This window comes from Lagopus muta, chromosome 3 (assembly GCF_023343835.1).
Source record: "Lagopus muta isolate bLagMut1 chromosome 3, bLagMut1 primary, whole genome shotgun sequence".
NCBI classification, from domain to species: domain Eukaryota; kingdom Metazoa; phylum Chordata; class Aves; order Galliformes; family Phasianidae; genus Lagopus; species Lagopus muta.
In genome coordinates this window covers 71,640,524-71,666,255 of record NC_064435.1, presented here as the reverse complement: position 1 = coordinate 71,666,255, position 25,732 = coordinate 71,640,524, and the positions used below count along the sequence as shown (strand labels likewise).

Below are 25,732 nucleotides of genomic sequence, written 5' to 3'. Positions count from 1 at the left end.
TTCCTCTTCTCAGGGCAGTCACAGATTTACAGTAGAAGCCAAGTTTATTTCAGCAACATTAGTATTTAAGTTCAATTTCTCCTTGCAGTTCAGTGTGTCACAAATTTGTATGCTGGAAGTTAAATTCTTTCTCTCCTTCATTCCCATCTCTACTACACATTTTTGTTATTAAGGTGCTCCAGCGTTTAGTTAGTGCCAGCCCTATTTAGGTGACAGTTTGTGCAAGATGTAATTTTTATGCTGCTAGAAGACAGATTTTACTGTAGCTACAATATTAAAGGCGAGAATTCCCTAAAGAAATTCCAGCTTTATTCTTTTAAAAACTTTGCTGTGCTTCTTCACAAAGAATATGCACCATACGCCCTCATTCTTTTTCTGGGTAAACATGAATCAGCAAAGCCACATGTGCTTTCACTGCAGTGGAAAGTTGTTGACACATTTTTCTTTTTTATCAGAAAAAAGGCCTAAACCCAAGTTTTGGCAGGCACAACTAGGAGAGTTTTTTCAATTACTGTTTTGGGGCATCCTGCCATCTTTTTCAGCATATGCTGCCTTCCTGTTTATACCCTTCAGAGCCCATGGGAGAAAACAGAGCTACAATTTCAGGCTATCTGATGGAGAAAGGTAAGAGATGGAAAGAAGTTGCACTGTAGATAGACTTGTCCTGCTTAAAAGTAAAGAAATAATTGCCCTCAGCAGTGCCTTTTCAGCTTCCAGAAAGGCGTTGAGGACTATTACAAGTTGGCATTGCTGCTGAGGTATCATAGCAACTCCAGCAAATCACAACGGCACCCTCCAACAATGAATCATTCATTTAGAAACCGTATCTCCTCTTGCCTTGATTTATGGAATATTTATTCCTTTAAGGAGGAAAATTTATATCCATGAGGCAAACTTCTGATACACAATACCTAATAAAGTGCATACAATGGCTTTGAAGGGATTGCTTGGGTATTGCCTTTTACCAAGGCAGTAGTTTTAAAGAAATCTCAAAGCACTGGTAGCCACTTGGAGGGCCGCCACTTCTCAAAGCTGCTTCCCTTCAACCTCTGTATTTTGCCCGTTTCACTGAAGGGAATTAATGTCAAGAAATTGTATCCTTTGGTTTGTCTTCTTCTGGTAAGGCAAATCACCTAATGAACCACTGGCAGAAAGTAATGATACTGACAAGTGATTTGTTAATGAACTGACTCTAATGAGCATCTAAGCTATAACCAGGAAAAAAAAAAAAAGAAAAAAAAAGATTAATTAATCTCTTCCTAGGAAATCCCAGCTGAGCACATTACTGAGAAGCACATGAAAAGAGTCAGCTTAAAACACACTAAATCAGATTTTCTAAACACTACTAGATACCTTTGAAATCAATTAAGTGGCTGTGAACCAATGTAAGAAGGCATTTGAAGCAGAAGGAAAGTGCCTTTCCAGATCCCATTTCCAGTTGATGAAGTTGGATCTGTAACAGCATCGGAGAATGTGCTTTCCTTTCCATTTGATATGCAGACTGAAAGAGAGAACTTGGCTTAAGACAAAAAAAAAAAACAAAAAAAAACTAAAATGATTCACTTAAATACAAATACAGAATTGATAAGTCTTTGCATAGAAGGGTAGAATAAAGTTACCCTAGCACTAGAATTCAGCCTTTTGAGGAAGTAATATGGTGAAGTAATAGGATTAAATTGATCTAGAGATATGCTGTACATATGCTTTGGGGAAAATGTCAGCAATATAAAATTTGTTCAGGCATTCACTATAATCAAATTTTGTTATATTCAATATTTCCTTCTTGAGTTTTCTGATTTTACCAGCAGATCAGTTTTTTGACAGCAGTACAGTTTCAAGGAGTGAAAAAAAATCATTTTAGAGGCTTAAAACAATACCAACTTCAATTTTTTAAGCTGACTGACAGATATTTTCATAGTGGTTGAAGATCCATTTTCTTACTCCTTCAGTGCTTCTAAAGAAATAGGCCTGGATGTCGGGCATGTTATTTCTTTTCTTTGCTTCAAGTTTGGATTCTTTTTAGAGAATACTGATAGGAAGATATTACTAGATCTGAAAGAGAAAGTGAAAGAAAACTTGGTAAAGCCATTTCCTGCATGCATAGCTGAGCTTATAAATAAATAAAATAAACTTATTTTCCCTTCTCTGCCTCCAGTTTTGCTCTTACCAGAGCTGCACAGGAGAAAAGTAATGGGTGAATTATAATGGTAGTATCCTTGGAAAATACCTGCTCTTTTTCATTGGACTCAGAATGCCCTTGTAATTTAGTTAATGCTTAAAAGCTACTTTGCATTGAAGACTATATATCTACCTCATTGCAGTGCATTACACTTTAAGTATAGCAATAATTTATGCCTTATTTTAACTGCGCAGTAGTGAGGAAATAAAATGAGCTCAATTGTGCATTGCTGCATTAAAAAACAGCCAGGTTATCTGTTACAATTCACTGTGGAATAGGATAGCAGATAAGTGACAGATAAGCATGTTTGAAAAAGCACATGGAGTTACCTTTGAAAGCTACAGTGTCCCAGTTTTTTGTGGTTTTTTTGTGTTTTTTTTTTAATGTGAGTGCTTTTTTTGTTCCTGTTTCAAGGTGAGGGGAATAACGCATGCTGAAAAAAGACATGGTAGACGTTGAACTACAAATATTTGAAGCAATTGAGAAGGACTTTTGATGCATGTGAAATGATTCACCTACATTTCTGCTTATAGAATCATTACTTCACAAAGCTGTGTTCCAGTCAGTGCAAGTCAGCCCATAGTTTATTTTCTCCTCCTTCCATCAGCAAAAAAGACTGGGAATAGTTTATTCAGTTATCATAATTTAGAGGAGGCACTCCCTGTCATTGCAGGTGTGGTTCTTAAGTGCACGAGTAGGTTAAAGGAAAACACTGCAGTATTTATGAATAAGGCTGAGGTCTGGCATCCAGTATATTAGAGTTAAATGTATGCATTATTTTCTTTTCATCATCCTCAAAAAACTTACTAGCTTTCTAGAGAATTGCTCCTATCCTCACTGCTCTTGGCAAAAAATTGAGAGAGGGTTGAGAGGTTAACCTCTAACAGAAAGGTCTGTAGAAGTATGAGTGTTTGCCAGGGAAGGAGGCAAACAAGCCTATTTTCCATTTCAGATCGACTTGAAGTTCAGCAATGGCTCAAATTGCTCAAATAAGTTTCAACTTTAGTTAAACAAAACTTCAGAGCTGTGGTTTAATCTCCTCTGTTTGGTTTGACTCCCAGATAAGGACTTTTAAACTTTTGCTAGTATCTACAAGATAATTGTCTATGAATTTCTTGCTTATATATGAAATTTTTAAAATTAATGTCATCCTTTTGTCTTTTTCACCTTTGGCTGTTAGCATGTCACAGTGCCTGAGCATAGATAAAATATAACACTGAACTTGTCCAACCAGAGAGAATAAATTTCTTCAGAGCCCATGTGACTACTTAGATCTTTGTATCACCTTCACTTAAAAGAAGTGAATACTCTCTTCTCTGCATCACATATCTTTTAAAGCTATTTAGGCTTTACATCTCTGGGGTATAGATAGTAAGTTTTCATTCATTCTTAGCCAAATTTCCTGTATCAGAGTTTCAAGTCTGACATTTGAAGTCATGCCTATCCTCGTGCCTATGAAAAACTGAAGATGCTTTCACAGGCTGAATTAAATCTTAGTCTCTCTGACCTTTTCCTTGTTACAGGAGATTTTTTTTTTCCTATGGCCTCTGGTCTTCAAATGTATTACCAGATTTTTCCGTTTGTGTGCTGTGAATGCTTAGTCATCAGGAAGTGCACTGCCAGACAAATCATAGTTCTGCCTTTCCTGTTGTCACTTTTTGGTACAATTCTTTGAACTGTTTGTGTGCTGATGAGTTTTTTCAGCAGCACGTGCAGTGGAATAAAGTTCATAATACCCAATTAACTGTTCACCAATTATCATTTCAAAGGACTGTCACAAAGAATATAACAGTTTTTATTTACGTTAAAAGATGTCCAAGGTTGCTTCTGTTTCCTACACACATTTACAGGATTTCTATCCTCACTTCAGCAGTCATTCACTCTTTCAGACATACAGATAGGTGAACATCACTCACAAAATGACAAAGTGAACAAATTTAGGTTAATTAACTAGCCTGTGATAGGAAGAAGTGAAAGCTGTAAGAAACCTTTCCATGTCTGTCTATTTGCAAATAAAGAGAAAAAATAAAAAAGGAAAAGGAAAAAAATACAGGGGTTGCTATCTTCAGGAATTCAAGACTTCTGCCCAGGAGTAAATTAAATTTAGAAAACATATTAACTTACCACAAAACCCACAGGACAGATTTCAATTGACTCCACCTAGATTTTGGTGGCAAAACATCCTGGCCACATAAACCCATGGAGCATTTTGTGTGGAAAGGTTGGCTTCAGCAGTTATTACTCACAAGTCAAAACAGAATGATTTATTTCATTTTCCATTTCAGTTCTCCTCCATCTTACACCTCAAGAGGTAAGCTTCCTTTTTTCATTGTATATAGGTGTAAATATCTGTAGAAAATAGAAGGCAGTGAAGATTTGTCCTTGAAATTTCATACTGCTGTGTTCTTCATGAAGAACTATGAAGGGATTTCTGGAATCACAGGGGACGCTTAGGATTCACCACTGAAGCCTGTGCAGCTGCTTTAGAACACAAACACAGCCGCTTCTATAATCAGGCATTCTGGCTAAGTTTGTCCCAGCATATATGTTGCATCCAGAAGTGTTGAAAAGGACTGTGTTATCAGATGGCCAGGCTCTTTAGCCATTGAAGACCAAAAAGTATCATGTAAACAAAAAAAAGTAAAACTAAATCATGAAAGAAAAAATCAAAACAGCCCCCTCCTTGCCCTCTTCTCTCCCCCCCTAAAATCCAACAAAACAAAACCCAGAAACAGAAAATAAAAGGAAGGAACCTGGTAGGAAAAGGAAGTACTTATTTCGAATGGACTGAGATATCAAACTAGCTGGGGGCTTTCAAGTTCCTTGCCTAGAGGCACAACAGAGTGCATTTCAAAGGAGACCTTGGCCTCCTGATACATGCCTCTCTTCCCTTGCATGCTTTCTTTGCTGACACCAAGTCATTTCTGTGTAAGGATAACGCAACTGATAAAGAGGACTATAAACTACAGTGTGTTGTCTCAAAGCTTCTATCATCCAGCTCTTTAAACGTGCACTGTATTTGCTGTTTAATTGTCAGTCTTTTATATCTAAACATCTTGATGATTATCCTTCTGCTGAGGATGCCAGACAGATTCCTGACAGCTAAGTCTAAAGAAAGGCAGGCATAACACAAATTGAATAAAATTAGTTTTTTGCAGGCTTAGACAATAGGCACAGTCTAACAGTAGGTATTTTATGCCCTCCCCCACTTCTCCCACTTAAAATCTTTCTAAGATTTAAATGGGAAGATCACAGATCCTGTAACACTCTCCTACTAAAACGTGCTTCTGAGCCTGCACGCTTTTAAGCCTGAGCAACATAGTGAATGCAGAAACCTTGTTTAATATTTCACTTCTAAAAGATACAGCATGAAGTCCTTAATCAAATTTCTCATTGTCTTGGCTTGCAGTACACATATAGTAATCTCCTTTATATCTTTTAATATATATTCATATGTTTTGTTTGTACATGCACTCAAGCAAAAACAGCAATACTGATAAAATATTGGCTTTGTTGATGCTAGAGGAGATAGCTTTGGTCAAGGGTAATAAAAACTGAAACCAGCATGATTCAAGAAAATAGAAAGTAATATCTCTAAGTGGTAGAGTGGTGAATGCTGCTAGTATCCTCCTGCAACATTAGCATAGTACATAGAGAAGGGAGAGCCAGGTGCTGTGAGAGGTGAGAGCACAGGAGAGTCAATGCAGATGTACTCATCCCTCCCTCACAAGCTTCTTGTAGATTTGTCCTGTTACGTGATGAAGAGAAGAAAGAGGAAGCTATAGCCACACTACAGAGTGAAAACAAAAAAACAACTTCTCAATATAAGAGCTGTTGCATATGTCTCTGAAACATGCTGCCTGAGAGGCTGGCCTTGCTTTTTGTGTTAGAAAACAGCTGGAGAATGAGAGGAAATGTGTCTGGTACTGGAGCCATCCTCAGCCAGAGCCTACTGCTGAGGATGTCCCTGGGACGTGGAGGAAAGTCCCCTTGGTTGAAAGCTGCCTACTGAGAGTGTTTTCTGATCCTAATTTTATGTGTTGTACATAGAAAGGATAAAAGGGGCAAGAGATCCATAGGACGCTTGTACCATGAAAATAAGAAAAAAATAAGATTGAGGCACCCAGCTGGGTTTCCAGGTCATGTTTCCCTACCTTCGGGTGATCAAATTATATTTTGCTGAGAGAGATTATGCCACATAATTTTTTTGCTCTTGTTACCTATGGAGGAAGAACAGTTTTCTGTTTCAGTGGTGAGTCTTCTTCTAAATCACAGCCAAAATCTATCCAAGTCCTGTTTATACCAATTTGTCCTAATGCCAGCACCATCTTCTAAATTAAACTGCCCTTTTTCCATGGTTGTATTGAAACAGAGCAGCCTCTCAGTCTTCGCTTTGCTATGGAAAACAAACTCTTTGAGTTTCCCTTCGCTTGATCAGGTTTCTCTGCACCCCTGGATCAGCTCAGTAACCTTCCACTGCACTGGGGATGCTCTGGCAGTGTCCTTGATCTGGTGCAGTGTTCCTCCTACTGCAGTCTTAGCAAAGCCTTACAATGGCAACAGTATTTCTCAGTTTCTACCAGAAATGCCTCACCAGATTCATCCTCCAATTATGTTTGCTTTTTTTTCCATGGCTGCATCGCATTGCCAGTCAGACATTTGGCAACGCATTAATACACCCACTCTAACTGATGAACTCCTGGCTTGTGGCAGAAATTCTTGTTATTAGTCCCCAGTATTTGGTTTGGCATTTTATACTTTGTTTTCATCCCCTTTTTATTACACAAGTTTCAAAGTCATCTGTACTGATGGTGCTTGATACATTTGCATCCTTAACAGTTGTAAGTGCATATTCATACTCTTTGTGATGTGGTGAATAAAAATTAATGAAAATAGTAAAGAATATCAGCTTGATCTTAGGGAGCTCTGCCAGTAAATTCATTGGAGACCAGAGCATCCCCATCTGACATTGCTGATTGCATTTCTCTTTGAGCCAGTCCCATAAGCAATTCAGAGGTCTGCTTCTAATCCATGTAATTATTCAGTCTGATGAATCCTCTCATATATGATACCATATCAGATGCTGTTACCTAATCAGTTTTTACAAACACTGGCATGACAAATTAATTAAACCCCCCCGCAATTTCATGCACTGGTTCTTTCAAAGTTCTGAAATGTAGACTGTGTAGCTGTTGTTGTTGTTGTCTGGACTTGGCATTAAGCTTGCTGAGTGTAGCTTCTATCCTCAGTTCCTTTGTTCAACATGGCTCTATTTGCTGAAAATGTAGTGAAGGATTCTTTTAATTTTCAGATGATGTTTGTTATTGTTTGAAACATTTGAAGTAATAAAAAGAGGAGGAGAATATTCTGCTTTGGTGACCGTTTTCTGAAGTGTTAGTCATGACTTTTTCTCTTGTGCTGTCACTGCTTGAAGATTTTCTCCTTTTTTTTCCTTTGTTTTCACTGTTGTGAAGGCAAGCTTGGTTGTTTACTTCATGTGGGCAAAGTATGTAAGATGGTCAGAGTGCATGGGAGTATCAGTTCCAGGAATACTCCCACAGAGCCATCCAAAGGCATCTGCAGTAAACTGGGGTTTTCAAGAGCTGAAACCCGCAGTCCTGCTTCCCACTGACTTGGTGGCATTCCACCATGAGATACAGTCACCTAGAAAATAAAATGTGTCTGTCCAACCCAATAGGGTTGTGTAAAGGACACTTGCAGTATGTATGCAGCTTTGTTTCCCCAGTTTGCTTCATGATCCTGTCATTAGTGCTGTCAATAGAGATACAGAGGCATCGCTTCTGCAGAGGTAAGGGGAAAATGATGAATCTTTGGCTCTGCCAAAGCCTTGCCTTGTAACCAGTGTTTGTTGGGATGTCCTGAAGTCTATTCTTGTGTAAGCCTAATGAGCCTTTTCTCACAGCATCTTCCAAACCTCTCTCTGTTCCACATATCCCCCTTCCGCAAGACCAGACAAATATTTCTATATGTTTTGCTGCCTTCCAACTAGCAACAAATTGTGACTCTTTGCTTTCCTGTTGCAGGCATACTTGTGAGCTGGTGAGCTCAGTAAGCATGCTGAATTCATAGTGCTGGGTCAGCAGCAGTCAGAAGAGCTCACTCACTTGTTAGCAAATCAATGAATGCTCTTACAAAAAATATTTTTAATGTCATGAAACATCGCGACTTAGACTCAAAATGGAATTTTAGATTCCAAATGGAATAACTATTCTTGCATTAACTACGTTTCTCTTCCTTCCTTGAAAACTTATTTATTTCAAACAACCCTGTCCTTAAAAGAAATTGTTACCTTTAGGGATGTGACATAATACTGTCACAAAAATAAATAGCAAAGGTTTAATGTAGTAATATCAGGTTCTCTTGGAGCAGGAAAAATAAAATTTCTGGTTAAAAACAAACTACTGAAATATTCTCTTGTACCGATGTTTTGTACAGTTATTCTGTCTGTTGTTCAGTTTATTCATTTGCTCTGGACAAAGAACAGACCTGGAGAGCTCACAGTTTGGGAGCTTGGCAAAGTCTTGCCAAAGGCTCTCAGAATCAAAGTTCCTGTGCATTTGCCTGTGCAGCTGTAGCACCTCAGCTAGCACTCAGCATGCAGTAGTGCAGAACAAAGCCTGTTATGTTCCTGGATGCTTTAAGCCACTTTCGTTCTTCAAATCTCTGGAGAAAACCTGTAATCCTAATCTGAGCCAGTGTTTCAGATGAAATAAATAAATAAATGCCACTTAAACCATTCCTTCGTCATTTAACTACCTAACTGAAATTCTCCAGATAAACATTGCTTTGAAATGTAAACTTGCCTGGAAGATTACGTCACCTTTATGAACATGAGAATTTGGGACAGAAAACAAAGACTGTTATTCAACTGAAACTTCAGGAATGTTTAGCTAGACAGCTGTAAGATAAACATGTTCTTAATACATCAATATTCAACAATGCCAAACTTATCAGCACTACTTTATGCAGAACTGTGCTGTTTCCCGCTTTCCATTCCTTATACCATTTTATCCACTTGAGTTTGTGAGGCTGGACAGGATCAGTGGGGGGGTCTCAAAGCTCAATACATCCTTCCATGTCTTCCGGCAGGATACCTGGGGAAGCAAAAGGACTCAAGAAAAATTCTTCCTCAAGGAAAAAGTGCTTCTTGAGCTGCTGTGAGTTCAGGAGCAACAGGATCAGGTCTTACCACATGCATAAAACAGCACTTTATATACATTTATGTTCCATTCATGAAGTGCAAGCTGGAAAAAAAGAGTTACTGCCGCTTTGTTTCCAGTTTGAGCCTCATCTCAGGAAGTCTGGGGAGACCTTATTTCAGCCTTTCAGTATTAAAGAAAGCTTATAAGAAAGATTGTGAGACTTTTTACTAGGGCCTGCAGTAAGTGAGAGGACGAGAGAAAATGGTTTTAGACTAAAAAAGTGTCTTTTAACATCTAAATGTTAAAAGATGTTAAAAGGAAATTCTTTACTCAGAGGGTGGTGAGGCACTGGATGAGACTGCCCAGAGAAGCTGTGGATGCCCAGTCTCTGGAGGTGTTCAAGGCCCTGGGCAGCCTGGTCTTTTAGGAGATTCCCCTGCCCAAGCAAGTCTGGATGATCTCTAAGGTCCCTTCCAACCCACACTATTCTATGATTTACTGATTCTATAAGTCTGTGTTGCTATCATAAAATTTTAATTAGAAAGTATAATGGCCTTTAATCTTTATTCCCTGTGCTTAGTTTGTAGCATTTCCGATGCTTCTGCACTTCTGAGATTATTCTGACAACCTGGCTTGATATTTAATGTTGCTTTCTGTCATGTCAGTTAGTACCTGCCTTTATGCTCACTGCAAGAGTGATTATTTTCCTGCCACAGGCAGTAAGGATGGTCCTTGCTAGGTCTGAGAACTGGCATAGGCTGAACATTGGCATTGAGAGTCATGTTACAAAAGCATGAAGCGTGAAGACAGTGCCAGTTCATCCCGTCACATCTGTCTGAGGTTTAGCAGAAAACTTTGGCTTTTAGCATCATTGATAGTACACATTGGTAGATCTTCCTCCAAAAGTATGAGAGCAAACACAACTGTGCTAGCCCAAATTGAGGCTCAGAATTTGATTCCCAAATAAATACCATGTCTGAAAAATTTAAAACAATTGTTCTTTGTAATATGCTTTTCAGGGTTACAAGATAAGTACACAGCTAAGCTCCAGAGCAGAATTGCCTTTTAATTTTACAGTGGCTATAATTCAAGGCTCTTCAGTTATAAAGCCCCCAACTTTCAGGAGAAAAGGCTTAATCCACTAGATACCACTGTGACAAACATCTGCTTCCTCGAAGGCATCTTTATTAAAGGAATCAAGATAGCCTCCTGAGGGAGAGACATCATAAAAGCCCTATAATAAAAAACAATACCTTATTTTCCTTAAACCCTTTTGACCAACATCAGCAGCTTTGTTAGTGGCTTCAATGTTCTTTTGTTTGGAATGAAATAAGTCATGTAGGTAAAGAAGTATTCACCCAGATTTTGACTGGATTTGTTTATGAGATTGTTTATTGACTCACGGAATTATTTCAGCTCAGTTCCTTTTATAAAGTGAGATTTTGGCAGTCTTGTGTGGAGTTGAGAAGTCACGTTGGCAGCTTTAATTTGAAGTGACAACAGTCACTTCACTTCCTCCACTTTTACATCACCTATGTATTTCCCACAATATGGTACACTAAAACTAGGTAGAAACAAAAAATGTCCTCCAATAATAAAGTCTCTTCCAAAAACAGAGCACGAGTGCTAAAGGAGTCGCCTTATAGATGAGGAGGCATGTATGAGTGGATAAAAGCACAAAGGAGAAGTTCTATGGAAATGATATCGCATACCTCTGAGTTTAAGAAAATACAGTCCTTTTGTTGTATTTGAAGCACTCTGATCTTAGCCAGTGGCAAGGCAAGGGGTAATTTGCAGTGCTTTTAAAGCTAATTAATCTGTCTCATGCAAGGTCTAAGACTTTATGGTGGCCAGAATCCACAAAGGGCTGACTGGGCAGCTGCTGTGTGTGTGAGCAGCTGCTCCACTCTTGAATGCAGGCTGCAGAGAAATGCAGTGGAGGATGGGAAGGGCAAGAGGAAGGAAGTGTGAAGGGCCAAGCATTGGAGAAGAGACAACAGTGAGCAGATTTTTTCTACCATCAATTGCACTTTGGTAGAGTGCATGATCACATAAAGAAAACCGAATCTGTTGCTCTTGGGTTAACTCACAAGAAAGAAACCCATCAGGATTTCTGTGCTACTCACTAAGAGCAGCTTTACAGGTGTACTTTCCTGTGGTTGGACTCTGGGGCTCAGTGGGGGTTAAGAACTCTACTGTACACTGTCAAGACAGAGTAACCAATTTCAGGAAATTCACCGCCTACAGTAAATCTAGGATGACCTGATTGAAAATGCTCTTTTTGAGTCATCTAACCTGAAGCAAAAACCCAGAGTGATTATTTCAGATCCAGAGTCCCATCAAAAGAGCTGTCTTTCCTCTAAAGTTCAAGAGAAACAGGTAAGCTTTGTCAAGATTGTTTCAAATTAACCTCTCTCCAAAGAACACATTATTTTCTTCTGCTCTCACTTGAGAACCTTTATCTCTGTTTCAAAAGCCTATAACGAATGGCTTCAGAGTGCAGACCTCCCTGTCATGGACACCAGGTTGCAGGAGAGCCAGCACTGCTCCTAGGTGCTGGTGACTTTCAGTTGCACTGAAGAAACTCAGGAGCCCTCCTTTGCCTGGGCTCTGATTCAAAGCAGTGGCAGCACTTACCTGCTTTTGGAGGATCTATTAGGATTGATACCAGAGACTGCGAGAACTGTAAAACCATTTTGGAAACAGATCTAAGAGGAGATAACTTGCTTGATGTACCAAGCTCACAAGCACGCTGTTTCTTCATATCCAGCCACTTTACAGCCTAATTAACCTACATTTAATGTGAGTAGCAGGAACCTTAGTCTAGATTTTTGGCTCTTTGGAGCAAAGAGTTTCAAATAGATAGAAAAGATAAGTGCTAAGCAGCATCTCTGAAATTTCTTAAGTCTTGAAATAGAAAACTATGATTTTACACTTCTGGTAAGCTGGTTTTGAAATCTCTTTTTAGGATCATGACTTCCAAATGACAGTGCATTTGGAGGCACTGTGGGACCACCCCATCAAACTCCTACAGCTCTTAGAGAGCTCTACTTTCTAGACTAGAGTACTTTCACTCCAGTGGAATGTAAGCAGGTTTTACCTCATTTTCCTGAAGACCAAAAGCCTTTATTAGTCAAAACCAGCCCAGACTAATTTGTTCCTGATCTCCACCTTGAGACTCAACAGTCTCTGTGCATTTCTGACACTTCCCAGAAGTGTTCTACAGTCACTGTGGTTATCCTCATTTCAGTTCTACCACGTGAGTCAAAAAAGAGAGTCCTGCCAGGATCACCATGTTTTGTTGGCTTTGTGCTTGCTTCTGCAGTGTTTATATTCTAGTGCCTCACCCCTACAAGACCTTCATTATATTTACCCCAAGTTGGTAATGCCCACTGTAGTCCAAGCTACTTCTCTTAGCATTATGACAATTAACAGGTTGTTTTGGGAGCATTTGCACTTTGTCCCAACCACACTGTGTGGCTGAATAAAGCCCAGCAGCCAGGCAAAACGGACTTGGATTTCACCAGTGCAGAAGCTGGAGTCCATGAAAGCATGGTGAGAAGCAGGACAACTACCTTCTTATCAGTCTGTCTTATCTTATTTTAAAAGGTTGTATCCAGTGAGAATATTATCCCAGTTAGACTCTCAGTGATTTTAAGTCATCCATTTCCTTACTTCTGGATTTGAAAATTGGTAACATATGTAATGAAGAAGACTACCTACTACTCTTTCATACGTTATGCAGAGGCCTGACCAGAAGAGCAGTCATCTGCCACAGCCCCCCAACACCCAGGCCATTCTTATTTTGCTTTCTGAGTCACGTAGCACCCTGTTTCCATAAAGTTGGAGGAATTGCAATCTCTTTTCTGTTTTTTTCCATAACTGCTTTTTTTTTTTTGCCCTCTCACTGATGTGCAGCGAAAATTTATCTCTGAGCAGCTTTAATATGAAATATAAAATTGGCTTTGGATGGGCATCCTGCCATGATTCTTACTGAGGGGGAGAGAGTCTAGTTGAGCATCACACTACTGAAGAGCGGGGATTGAATAATTGAGCTGGCTTGCTTTTATAGTGTAGTACAGACTATTAGCAAGTTTTAATCAGTGAATTCTTCAAAACACTGCTGTCTACAAAAACAATGGATTAAAACTTATCCTTTGCTGAAATCTTCAAAGCCAGAGGATAAAACACAATGTAAGGTACAAGGCTGGAAAAAAAGAAAAAAAAAAAAAAGGATAAAAAAAAGACTCCTTTGCAAAGCTTTGGGTGCACAAATAATAAAGGAGGCAATGTTAGCACATAGAATTGATAACCTGTAGCCAGCTGTATTTTGCCTAAACAAAACCTGAAAACTGAGGAATGTGAGTGGGGTGGTGTGCACAGATCCAACTGCAGCTTGTGTCTGTGAAAATCTGCCCAAATTGCCTGTGTTCTGCCTCACTGTACTGACAACGCAGGGCAATAAAGCAGAAGTCAAATAGCATGCTTCGTCTTAGCTTTGCTTTCTGAAACTGTGCATGTTAACAGCTTACATCGTGTCATCAGAAAATGTATCAGAAGAAACTAATGGCTTCATTCTTGGGGTTTGACAATAGGGTTTTAATACCCTACTGCCTGCATAACTTGCACACATATTCTGTCCTCATTCATCTGTTTATTTATGAGCAATGTTTGTCTGCCTAGAGTAATAGAATAATATTCTCACTGAATACTTCCATTTTAAAGCATGATGAGACAGACTGATAAGAAGCTGTGACTCATAGGAAACTTACAAGGCAAAATTATCTGCTGTACTAGAATATTTCAGCATTACCTTTATTTAAGCTTCTGGGAATTTGTCGGTTCTTACTGAACTTAGCAAGTCAAGGTTTTGTGCTTGTGTGAGATAAGTGAAAATGAGCTGTAAGGTTTAACTGTCCAGTTCAAACAGAGAAGTGTAAGGGAAAGAGTTAGTAGAAGAACCTGCTTTGCTGTTGAAATAGTGTGTTTTAACAAATAGGAATTATTACATTTCAAGGTCAAATGAAATGTAAGAATGAGAAAGGCGGTCAGTAAAGATAGATAGTTTTATGCTTAGAGTTAAGTTTGCAGTAAGCGCAGGGCTAAATGAGCATTGAGCTTATTTATTATGCATAAAATAACTTGTGACAAGTGGTGCACTCTGAAGGTGTCTGAAGAGATGCTATTAGATAACAGAACCCATTTGAGAATTACTATGGCAACATTGACAGCTCCTCAGCAGAGAAGCCCATCCGCTACATGTCTGATTGCCCCTTCAGCTGGAGGTGATTTAATGTATTTCTGAGTTTGGATTTTATGAGCCCTGGGTAGACATCTCAGATTAGATTAAGCGCCAAATTGCACAACATACTTAGCATAATCAAGAAAGCTCTTGTGATTGCACTTATTGTTAAAATTCCCCTCTGCCAGATACAAAGAAATAGATTTGCAAGGCTTGCTACACCTCCCTGTGCATTTCCAAGTCTCTTTCCCTGAGGAAAACACTGACCAGTTACTAGATAAGGAATTCTTAGTGAAGGCATTAGCCAAGGCTTTGGTGAAGATACAGGAGTGTTAACGTTGCCTGTCTCTAAAGTTGTTCCATCCGAGTATATTAAGACAGAAATCTTTTTTGTATCTCTGTGTAACATACATGTTCTCAAGAGGTACAGAGGAAAAAACTGAAACACTGATATGTTTTCCATTTCTCCCCTTTACTATTATCCTGTTAGGACAGAGCATATGTAGCTTGATTGCGTTTCAGTTTAATTAGTATTTTACCTTCATTTCCGTTACTGTGGAAGGTCATTTATAATAATAGCAGCAATTGAGCTTGCAGCTGCCATAAGATCCCATAAGCAATAGCAGTCGTTCTCCCCTGGCTTCCTGCTGTCCTTTGTCAGAGAGGGTATTTTCTGCCTTGCTCACACAGAAATACTGCTGGGTTCCCCTTATGGAAGATAACTGTCTTCATAAAGGGTTCCCAATTTCTAGATGAACCTTGCAGTTATTTGTGCTCCACATACACTGGAAATGTCTGGAAAAAAACATGTGCAATAATTTCATTGTGAGTTAACTTGTTGACTTCATGTCATTGGATACTGAGAGAAATAGTTGAGCTATTTTTAAAAGGAAATGTTAGCCAATCCTGTAAACACCACCTGCAAGAACCGGCAGAGAAGTTCAAGGTTCTCAGAACTTAGGCTGTGGGCATAGATGATTTTCTAAGAGAAGAAATTTGCTTCGCAGAAACTTTGCCAGTTTACCTTTCTGTCTTCCTGCACTCCCACATCTTTTTCACCCACTTTCCATTTATTTTAAGCAGGTACTTTGGGTCAGAGTCTAGAGGCAGAATCACTGGCATAGTGAGACTTTTGCTTTCAGCAGGTATCGGAAAATGCTGTAATAACTGGAAGTGCTTCAAAGCATGTTTTGCAATACATTCACCAGTCCTAGAGAAAGGAAATCATTGTCACTCTTCAGAGTTTGTTTCCAATTCAACTGAATAGCTTTAATCTCATCCTAAGCAAATAACTGGTATAAAAAATAAGAATGGAAGGGAAAGATGAACAGATACAAATGAAGGGTTTTCTTACTGGTGTCACAGAGTTAATTTACAACAGATGTTTCCAACAGCGGAAACAATTTGCACTTAGGCTGGTAAACTGGGTGCCCTCTATTTCTCTGTCCTGAACAATTAAGACATGAGCTAATCTGGCAGCTCTACTCCCACCATTACCAGTACTCACACCTAACAAACTGCTTTGTGCAGCTGGCAGCGTGCTGGAGAGAACAGCTGGTTCATGACAGACCTTCACCAGCCCTGTTCTGTGCTCCTGACAGCAGCTGATGGGAATCACAGACCTCAGATCTGGTCTGCTCAGCTGAAGTTGAGAAGAGCCCTAGCACATAAGTAACAGCTTTGTGCTGGGCCACATGAGGAGATAAGTGCTTAAAGAGTGCGTTTAAAGAGAGTGAATGATTGTGTAGTGCACTAAGTACACCTAACAGTACTGCTGTACTGTGTGCTTAGGGACAGCTGGACAAGTTCCCACCTCTCAAGTCAGGCACAGAAGTCTTATTTGATTGTTATATATATTTTTGTAATTATGGCAGCTTTGACATGGGTTTCATAGATTGTTCTTTCCTTTTTTTTTTTTTTTGGACATAATGCAGCAGTGATTACAATGAAAGACCCAATGACCCAGCTGCAGTTATTTGCCTTTCATTATAAGTTCTGCTGTATGCCAAGCCAAGAATTTTGTGTACTTGCTCAGCAGTCTCCTTACTTCTTCTGTCTCCAGTGGGAGAGAGAACATTTACCCAAGCTGAATGAACAAAGTCTGGAGACACTTGCTTCAATTTGCTTTAGTCTTTCAGTGTGTACAAGTGATGCTCATTAAATAGCAGAGGCTTAATCACACATACATGACGAAGCTTACAAGGAGCTCTGAATGACTTGGGAAGTTTCATTGACAAAGGAAGGATTGGAGTTTGCAAGCTACATTTACAGTTTTTGGCTGCCTTCAGATGAGTTTGAACCACACTGTAGAAGGGAGAGACAGGCAGACAACTAAAGATGACCTCTTCATAATTCCGACATTATCAACTTTTGAGTGACTATCTTACACTTAGTACAGCTATAAGAGGATTTAGGCAAAAAACCATTATGGTGCAGTGAGTATCTTCCTTTAAAGTCCCATAATTCTAAACCATTTTGGTCCCTTTCCACACATTGTCACTGGGCCTGAACTTCACCCTCTTCTGCAATCAGAACATCCTGGCCGTGTACCACTTGAACTAAATTTTTCAAAGGATTATTTCTGAAAGAGATTGGCTGTTCATGTTACAGAAGGTTCCCCTAGCAGGAGATCCATTTTAGGGGGGTTCCACTACTTAGGTGCACCAAACACCAAAACATCTGTTTGCAGAGCTATACTCCAGCAAAGTAACCCACCAAGTAACCCACCCCTTCCAGCTAATTGCCAGTTCTGGCATGGTAAAATCAGTAAATCTAAACAGAAGCAGCAGTAGGTTAATCTCTGGAGCTGCTATGAAGTGGTAGAGTATTCCTTGTGGTGGTACTATAACATCTTGCTACAATATTGACAGCTTAGAATTCAGTTGCTGGCTGTCACAATGAACTGTGTGTAATTATTTCATACCTTTGAAAAATGAGAGGAAATGCCAATTAGTTGTTTTCCAAGTGTGGCATCTTAATCACTAACAAAGCATGGGGAGTGTACAGAAATAGGGGAGCTGAAGCAATAAAAGTAAATTTTATGGTTCTGATGTCCCACATGCTTTTCACAAGAGCCAAGAAAGGAGAATAAATCGCTTCACAATTGCAGAGAGAAAGAAATCTCATAGGCTTCTTCAATCCATGAGAAGAGAAGTGCTTTCACTTTCGCTAAAGCTAGAGTTTCCTTGTTCTCCTGGCAGCTTAAGGACATGAACCCACCTGGTCTTTGCTGTGGGGTGGTTAGCCTTCAGTGCTCCAAGCATAATGCTCAGGAGCACACGCAGTACAGCTGGAAAAACTGACAAGATTTTTGTGCAGTTCAAAGTAGTCTAACAGGTTCTGCTAAACCAGGACAGCTGATAGATAGCAGATGGTTGGCCAAATTTTGGTCTATTGAATTACTGACAAGATCCTTGGTGAAAGACAGCAGCAAAGTGGTACAAAGCAATGATACTGTGGAACCTGCTGAAAAGAAGGGGTAAATATGAGAGAACATAAATTGACTGAAAGTAGGAGTATGGGCCGTAGCTGCATGGCCATGGATGTTCTGATTCACTTCCAATTGCATGCTTAGATTCAGGTGCAGATGTCTTCTGCAACATCTCTCATTGCAGCCCTGGGCAGCCTGCCCTAAGTTGGCCCCTAAAGATCCCTTCCACCTGGACCAGTCTGTACACGATAAGAAGATGTGATCAGGGAAACAGTGGCAATATCCATTTCAGAAGCACAGAGTTGTGAGGAATTCATCAGCAGAGACAGAGTGAATACTAATAAAATGGCAATATACTGGAGTTCCAGACTGACAGGCGCAGGACCTGCGTAGATTAAATTTGCTGCATGCATACAAACAAGTGTTATAACAGTCTTTGCAGAGATTTAATTTATAAACATGAGAAAATATGATTTTATGAAATAAGCAGCTGATAGTAAATCAGCTTGTTTTTTACTTTGGGGATATAATGGAGGAAAATAAAGATCCAGTAGCCACAAGGCTTTCTGTGGGAAATGAAGAACAGAAGGAACGCTGCTGCAGATACTGTATCACTTGTGATTAAGGCAAATATTCTTTGTATCTATGTATGCGATATTATTTTGTATCATCCCTGGTGTTTTCTACCACTTAGAAGTAATCAAAATGGAATTTGGTGAAAAAATAATAGCAATTCCTCAGGGCATTTTGAAACAAGAGGGAGCAGACCTCCCAGTGTTATATGTCTCAGTTTATGTCTCAGTTTTATTTGTCTCTGCTCGTAGGTTTAGAAATATAAATAGCTTTTGAGAGAAAGTGTGTCCTTGGCTACCACATGAAGAATATCTGAAGACAAATAAATGCAAACTGGAGCTAGCTGTACTCTGGTAGCAACCAGTTGTCTTTATGGTAAAACTGCATTTTGCTCTCAGGGAAACCTGAATGAAAAGCTTGCATGCCGTTTTGAGAGCAAAGGATCTCCCTTGTGAGTTTTACTTCAAATAGATTTTGTTCAGCTGATTAATTAACATCAGCCAGGGAGTACCAGGGAGGTCACAGTGCAGGGGAGCAGCTTGGGCATGTTGATTCTGCTTCTGTCCTGTGCTGCTGTGAGCACTCCTTATCTAAAAAAAGGCCAGGAAAGTCAATGCCTGTAGTCCCCCTCAAGGAATGAGATCCTCTGCCACAGTCAGCAGAAGCAGCAGTGGTTTAGGTCTGCTTCCTGCTTATGTCAGTGACACACATTCAGTGGACATTTGCTGAGGAATGCATCCTGAAGAGCTTCCCACTATCATGGTTCATGGCTCTTTCAACTTCAGGATCAGTGTTCTCCACCTCTCTGGGATAAAGACCATCTCCAGCAACCCATTCACTCCTCCAGTGTTGTGAATGTTCTGGCACTTTGTCAAATGTTTTGAGTGAAGAACATTTTGGTTTCACCACTGTAGTTTATTTCCCGTGATTATCTTCTGATTTGTTGTTTGTTTGATTATTCTCTGCCTTATTCTGCTGGTTATTGTATCTACGTGCAGGCACTGAGTGCCCTCAGGTAGTATGCCTTACCTAATTTCCCACCATTAGCTCTTGCAGTGAGAAGGGTTCCCTTTTTCACCAAGTGCACTGTGCCACAGCTGCCCTATGTCTCCTGAATGCCTGTTAGAAAGTGCTGTTCCCTCATGTACCTCTTGTCAATGGAAACCAGTCAATGCTTGAAAATTATGTTATTTTGTGTTTAGAGTCTTTATTTAAACTTCTTCCAGGACACACTTTCTTACGGCTTTGACACGAAGTGAGTGAATAGTGTCAACAAGTAAAATCATGAGCCTGGTGATGGTCACAGAGTACCCTGCATTCAGATAAGAGTAGAAGTCTTGCAAAAATGCTTGTTCTTGCTTTTCTTTTCTAGGCCAGTTTTTTTTGTATGTTTGTTTCTTTTTTGTGAGTTTGTTGTTGTTGTTGTGTTCTGTTTTGTTTTGAGGAGGGGTGTTAGGAAGCAGCAATAGATAAAAAACCCTTCAACCCACATTTTCAGGACAGCCCCAATGGTCTCCAGAAACCAGACACCACACCACTGGGCTGTGGAGTTGTCAATTGTAGCTTGCTGCTGGCAGTTCCATGGGCTGGGATGATCTGGCCACGTGCAGAAGTGTGGGCAGGGACAGCCAAGTGATGGCATGGCTGCTCCCTGGTACAGGCCTCAGCACAGAAGCACAGAGGGTGTTCTGGTAAGGGGCCAAGAGGATGGCCCTTGGATGGCCCTTCAGTTATCTGGCATGTGATCAACAACAAAGGCACATAACACTGAACACTTATTAGTCATTGTTTCTAACTACAAGGTCAGACACTTCTACCTCCTCAGGGCTGTCTCTTTCAAATTGTTTGGAAAACCTTCTTGAGCCAGAATAAATGTCTGAGAGACAACTCCAGTTTCTCCCACCTCAATGCCTACATCTGTGAAAGTTATAGACACAACACTTTGTTTCTGTCTAGTTACTTACCATTGGCTCCTGCCTTTATGAGCACAGTTACAGATATGGCAGCGCTCTGACGGCAGTGATACAGTGGTCTGATTATTCCATGCTGATGGACTATTGGAACTGCCACATGATATTTTGGCAGTGTAGTTTGTGCAGGTGTGACTGGCAATGCTGAACTGCCAAAGACAACTGGTAAATTTGATACCAAAGACTTCAGCGTCAGGATTTACAAAATGAAAATGCTGCCAACAATTATAAAGAGAGGGATTGCTAGACACCGGAGAAGGACTGTCCCTTAAGTTGGCTTGCTCTTTGACCAGGTATTTTGGCTCTTTTCCACTTTCAGAGGAGAGGGCAGGTTGGGAGAAAGACAGGGAGAAGGAGAACATCCTATAAATGTTTTCTGAACTATTTTGTGGGAGGATCGTGTGAGAAGCGATCAAACTCTTTAGAGCTCAGAAACAGAATTTTTAGCAACAGGATATGGAGCTGTTAACTGGAACCAAACTTTTTCTGCCAATATTAGTGAGTAGTGTTGAAAGCTCATGCAAAATAGGACAAGCCAGACCTCTGCCTTTTTTCTTAACAATTGTTGCTCTTTAAATCATTGTCTTCTCATGCAAAAATTGTTTTATTCATCCATTGTGCATTTCCTAGAAATCTGATGGAGGTCACATATGTTCCTTCTAAGAAAAGGAAGCCAGCAGCAGTACCAGTTCTGAAGATGTGGCCCAGTCCTTTCTGATCTTAGTGAATAGCAGCACACATTTTTTTCATTAAAAAGTGCTCAAGGTGTTTGTGTGTCCTCTAGCAAAGATCTCATCTTTCTAGTAATAACATCATATGTTATACAAGACATGGAATAGAAGTAGCTATAAATCTGGTTCCCTACCTTGTGGAGGAGTGTTTGAGCAATATGATTTACTTTGACCAGCTTGTCTGTATACCTACAAAATAGTGATCAGCCTGGAAGTATTCTGTGTTTTATGATATTTCTAAAAGAGGAGTGAGAAGTGGCAGTGGCTGTTTTCATTGTTTGGAGAAAAGCAGTTTACTGTGATATTTTCACCAGCTGACAAATTAGGTTAGCTGTTCATTAAAAACTGAGGAGATTGTGCCATCACCAACAGTCTTTCTTTCAACATATGGATTTCTTAGCTCTGCCTTCAAAACTGATGTGAATGAGCCAGCTGAAAGTAGAATGGCATCTGAAATATGTATAATTGAGCTAACTTCTTGTGTAAGTATTATCATGATTGTTATCACCATCTAGTTCTGTGATTCTTTTGGCAAGCCATATAAATCTTTGCAGAGATATGCTCTTTTGTGTGTGAAACAAATATGGAATACAGATGCTACTGATCAATTTTTATTAGTAATTTTGTGCATATAAAAAGTGTACAAAATGGAATCAGATGAAAAAAGATGGAAACCTTGCCTGGGTTTATGTTTATTTTTTTCTTTTGTGAGAGACTTAACTGAAAATCTAACAGGAAATTAGACTGGAAGTTTAATCAGCTGTGTATATCTTTCTTATAGCACCCCAAACTGACTTTTTCAACGATCTGGGATGTCTTGTGGATTTAAGGATATCAAATACAATAACTGAGCTTTAGTGGCCAAAAAAAAAAGGCTAGTTCTCTTAGAGTGCATGGAAGCAGAGGATAAAAAACATTTTGTACTGTTATCTTAAAGAAAAAAATGGAAAGTTACGGAAGCTAAACCATTTGTACACAGCTCCATTGACAGTTCATTTCTTCAGAATCTTTCCAAATAAACATTTAGAAGCATTGCTTTTTCAGAGGCAGCCTCTAGAGTATTTCATCATGTTAGCCAACTGTTCCACAGGAGTATAAATCAATGGCAGCAAACCTTTTACAAAGTCCCTTTTGGATTTTGCCAGCTTACGTTACCTGGTACACAGTCTGTGTCTGGGAAAAATTACTCAGAACTATCTGCTCAGCTATCATTTGCTGGTTTGAAAGAGATCAGCCTGTATGTAAAATCAGAGAGGAGGAGAAGGAGAAGCATTGAGTCTTTCTGTCCATCCTAGTTAGAGTGGGACTCTGGGGTACTAGGTCCAAGGTCACACACAGCTGCTTTCACTGACTTGAGCACTGTGCTCTGCAAAGGCTTGCGCCCATCTCTAAGGAGAGACCTTCATGCTGTGCCAGCTGATAATGTGGTTTCTTAAAACCACACTTCTTGCCCCAGAGACCTTGTCAGCAGTGGATTGTCTTCCTCCATGGACTGATATTCAGTGGTTGTCCAAATAAGGAAAGAAGTACTTGTCCATTTGAAACTGTGCTGGAAAAGGTACTTAGCTGTTTACGTGTGACAGGAAGCTTTTAAAGCGGACAACCTGAAACTGGTGAGCAGTTTCTCTTTAAGTTTAAACTGCTAGAAATGTTTCAATGTGGACAGAAGAAAAAGCTACAAGGAAGGAATCCCATACAGGAAATAATTTAAGGCTATGTATGTATTACTGACAACAGCAACAGGGAGATATAGCATCTTAAAGTTACATTTAAATGAACAGATTATAACTCTGTTTACCTTGATACCAAATGCAGTATCGTTACAACCACCATCACAAACGGCAGCTGAACTTAACTATTCATTTCACAGGCCACATTCTTTTCCACAGATTGTTTGAGTACAGTTTATTCACCCACTAGTGCAGTTGCCATCTGCAGATTTAATATAATTTGAAGTCTTATCAGTCCAATAGATGGAGTCATCTGTATTGCAGAAAAGGTTCTGTATAGCAGCTGCAGATATTCAGTACCTAGCAGAGGGTATTTTCAAGAGGGGACAGATTTGAGCAGAACAGATGAAAACACTGGAATCATACGTCTTCAGGGCAGAGTACATTGCCAGAGAGATTTGGCAGATAAAATGGATGGAGAAATTGGTGTTTTCTACAGATTTTAGTATGCTAGTGGTGCAACTTTTGTTTCAAAAATTAAGTATATTTTGCAGAAAGAGTGATAAGAACGCTAGGAGAAATAGTAATTTCTGCTGTATGGATGTGGGGTTTTTGAAGTTGGTGCAAATTGCTTGCTTATAGGGTCTCTGCAAAAAGAAAAGAAATAGCAAAAGATTGCAAGAGAAAAAGCATGCTTGCATTAAAACTGGAAGGACTTCACCCTGATTACTTGATGATATTCTGTCTGTGCTTTGTTTGTTCAGAAAAAGCAGTGTTAGAAGTGTTGTGGAAGTGGATAAACTGAGATTTGCAGCTTGGATTGGAGAGATGTTCCTGGCAAGACAAATTGTCACAACCCTGTCAGGACAGAGCAGTTGTAACCCATAGGAGCTAAATATTTGTGAAAACAATTTCATCCTTCGTGCTTTTCAAATCTAATCCTATTTTAACAGTTTTCTGAATATATCAGATGATTGATATTGTCACACTGTATATAAAATGTATCATTCTGTCATTTGTATTCAGTATTTTACAGTTGTTGTGTTGCAAGCCGAAATCTTAGACAATGCTACACTTTTTTTTGTGGTTCATTTTATCTATAAGAGTAATCCATCTAGTTCTCAGTGACATTTCCTAAGTATAGACCTAGAATTAATTGTTAGATTATTTGAACCTGAATATGCACATATAGATGTGTCATATTCATTTTTAAATATGCTACAAGGTTCTGTAAATGAATATAGGATCAGAACCTTGTGAAATCATAGAACCATCTAGGCTGGATAAAACATTGAAGGCCACTGACTTCACCTTCCAAGTCCCATCACTAAACCATGCCCCTTAACACCACCTCCACGCATCTCTTAAATACCTCCAGGAATGGGCACCCCACCTGTGCCCTGAGCAGCCTGTTCCACTTTCTCTCTAAAGAAATTATTCCAAATATCCAACCTCAATCTAGATCTAAATGCATGAAAGAAGAGCAGATACGTTTAGTTATGTGTGTATTTGGGCTAGTTTTGTAATAAACATCAAGGGATATTCCCAGTTACTCAGAATAGTCTCTTATAAGAGATAGAGTGGAAAGCTCACTCCACTGAAAAAACTCTTAGATCCTAAATTTCAGCATAAAGTGACGTCAGAGTTTTTTCTACCTTTGCAGATGCCTTGGGCACTGATCAATTGAGGCCTTAGTCCAATTTAAATGATATTGTATCACCTATGATTATTTGCATAATCATAAAATTACTTTAAAAGGGGAAAAAAATACTGACTTCTGGTACAGCAGGGATGCCATTGAACACTTTAAAAGTGGATATCTACCTTAGTTCCTAAAGGACAATCTATCTTCAAATCTGCATGACTTGAACTTACAGTCCATATGAAATTATGAAGCTACCCATGTTACATATCACTTACTGCTGCTAAACCCAAAGAAATAAGAGTCAACTCGGGGGAAACAGCAAGAGCTGAACTTGTTCTTTCAGACACCAGCTGCAGAAGATTGTTTTGATATGCTTCCACATGTGCTGCATTATTTTCTCTGTCTTTTTCTGTTGCAACAGGCCTTGAATAGGGGCATCGCTGCTGTTAAGGAAGATGCTGTGGAAATGCTGGCCAGCTATGGGCTGGCGTACTCCCTGATGAAGTTCTTCACTGGTCCGATGAGTGACTTCAAAAATGTAGGTCTGGTGTTTGTGAACAGCAAGAGAGACAGGACCAAAGCAGTTTTGTGCATGGTTGTGGCTGGCGCTGTAGCTGCTGTATTCCATACCTTAATAGGTAAGGTCACTTCAAATCTAATTAACGCATCTTTTAATTTACTTCCCTTGGCTAGTATTCAAATTAATTAATTTGTTCTTTTATGATTTTATGGTAAGTGCAAGGGAAAGTGCAAAAGAGATGAAAGCTTGGACCACTATCATGCCGAAGGCAGGCGAATTTTCAGTAACATTTAAACAAGTTATTAAGTGTCAGATTTCACCTCCAGGGTTCACCTGCCTGGCTGCTCAATTTGCTCATCTTTTTCAGTCAAATGTGTGAGCAGAACGCTGGGAAGTTTGACAGGCTGTGTGAAGCAGATAGCTCATTTAATATAAGGTAGTGATGATCAACTCAGCAGTATCTGCCCACATTTGGCATATCGCTTTGTGACAGAACTGCAAAGTGTTTTAGGGAGATCTATTTGTCAGAACTTAGTGGCACTGTTGGTGTGTTCCCTCTGTACTGGTCCCTTTTCTACTTATGATACAGTACAAAATTGTAAGCTAGTA

The 25,732-nt window shown here is 39.5% G+C and overlaps 1 protein-coding gene across 1 annotated transcript in view; it reads left to right on the top strand.

Annotated features, from left to right (window-relative positions):
- Window positions 1-25,732, top strand: part of ANKH (ANKH inorganic pyrophosphate transport regulator) — a 97,567-nt gene that overhangs the window by 29,061 nt on the left and 42,774 nt on the right. Inside the window, exon 2 of the mRNA XM_048940162.1 lies at window positions 25,025-25,241. Coding sequence (XP_048796119.1) covers window positions 25,025-25,241 — 217 coding nt within the window. The remainder of the gene's footprint in view (window positions 1-25,024; window positions 25,242-25,732) is intronic.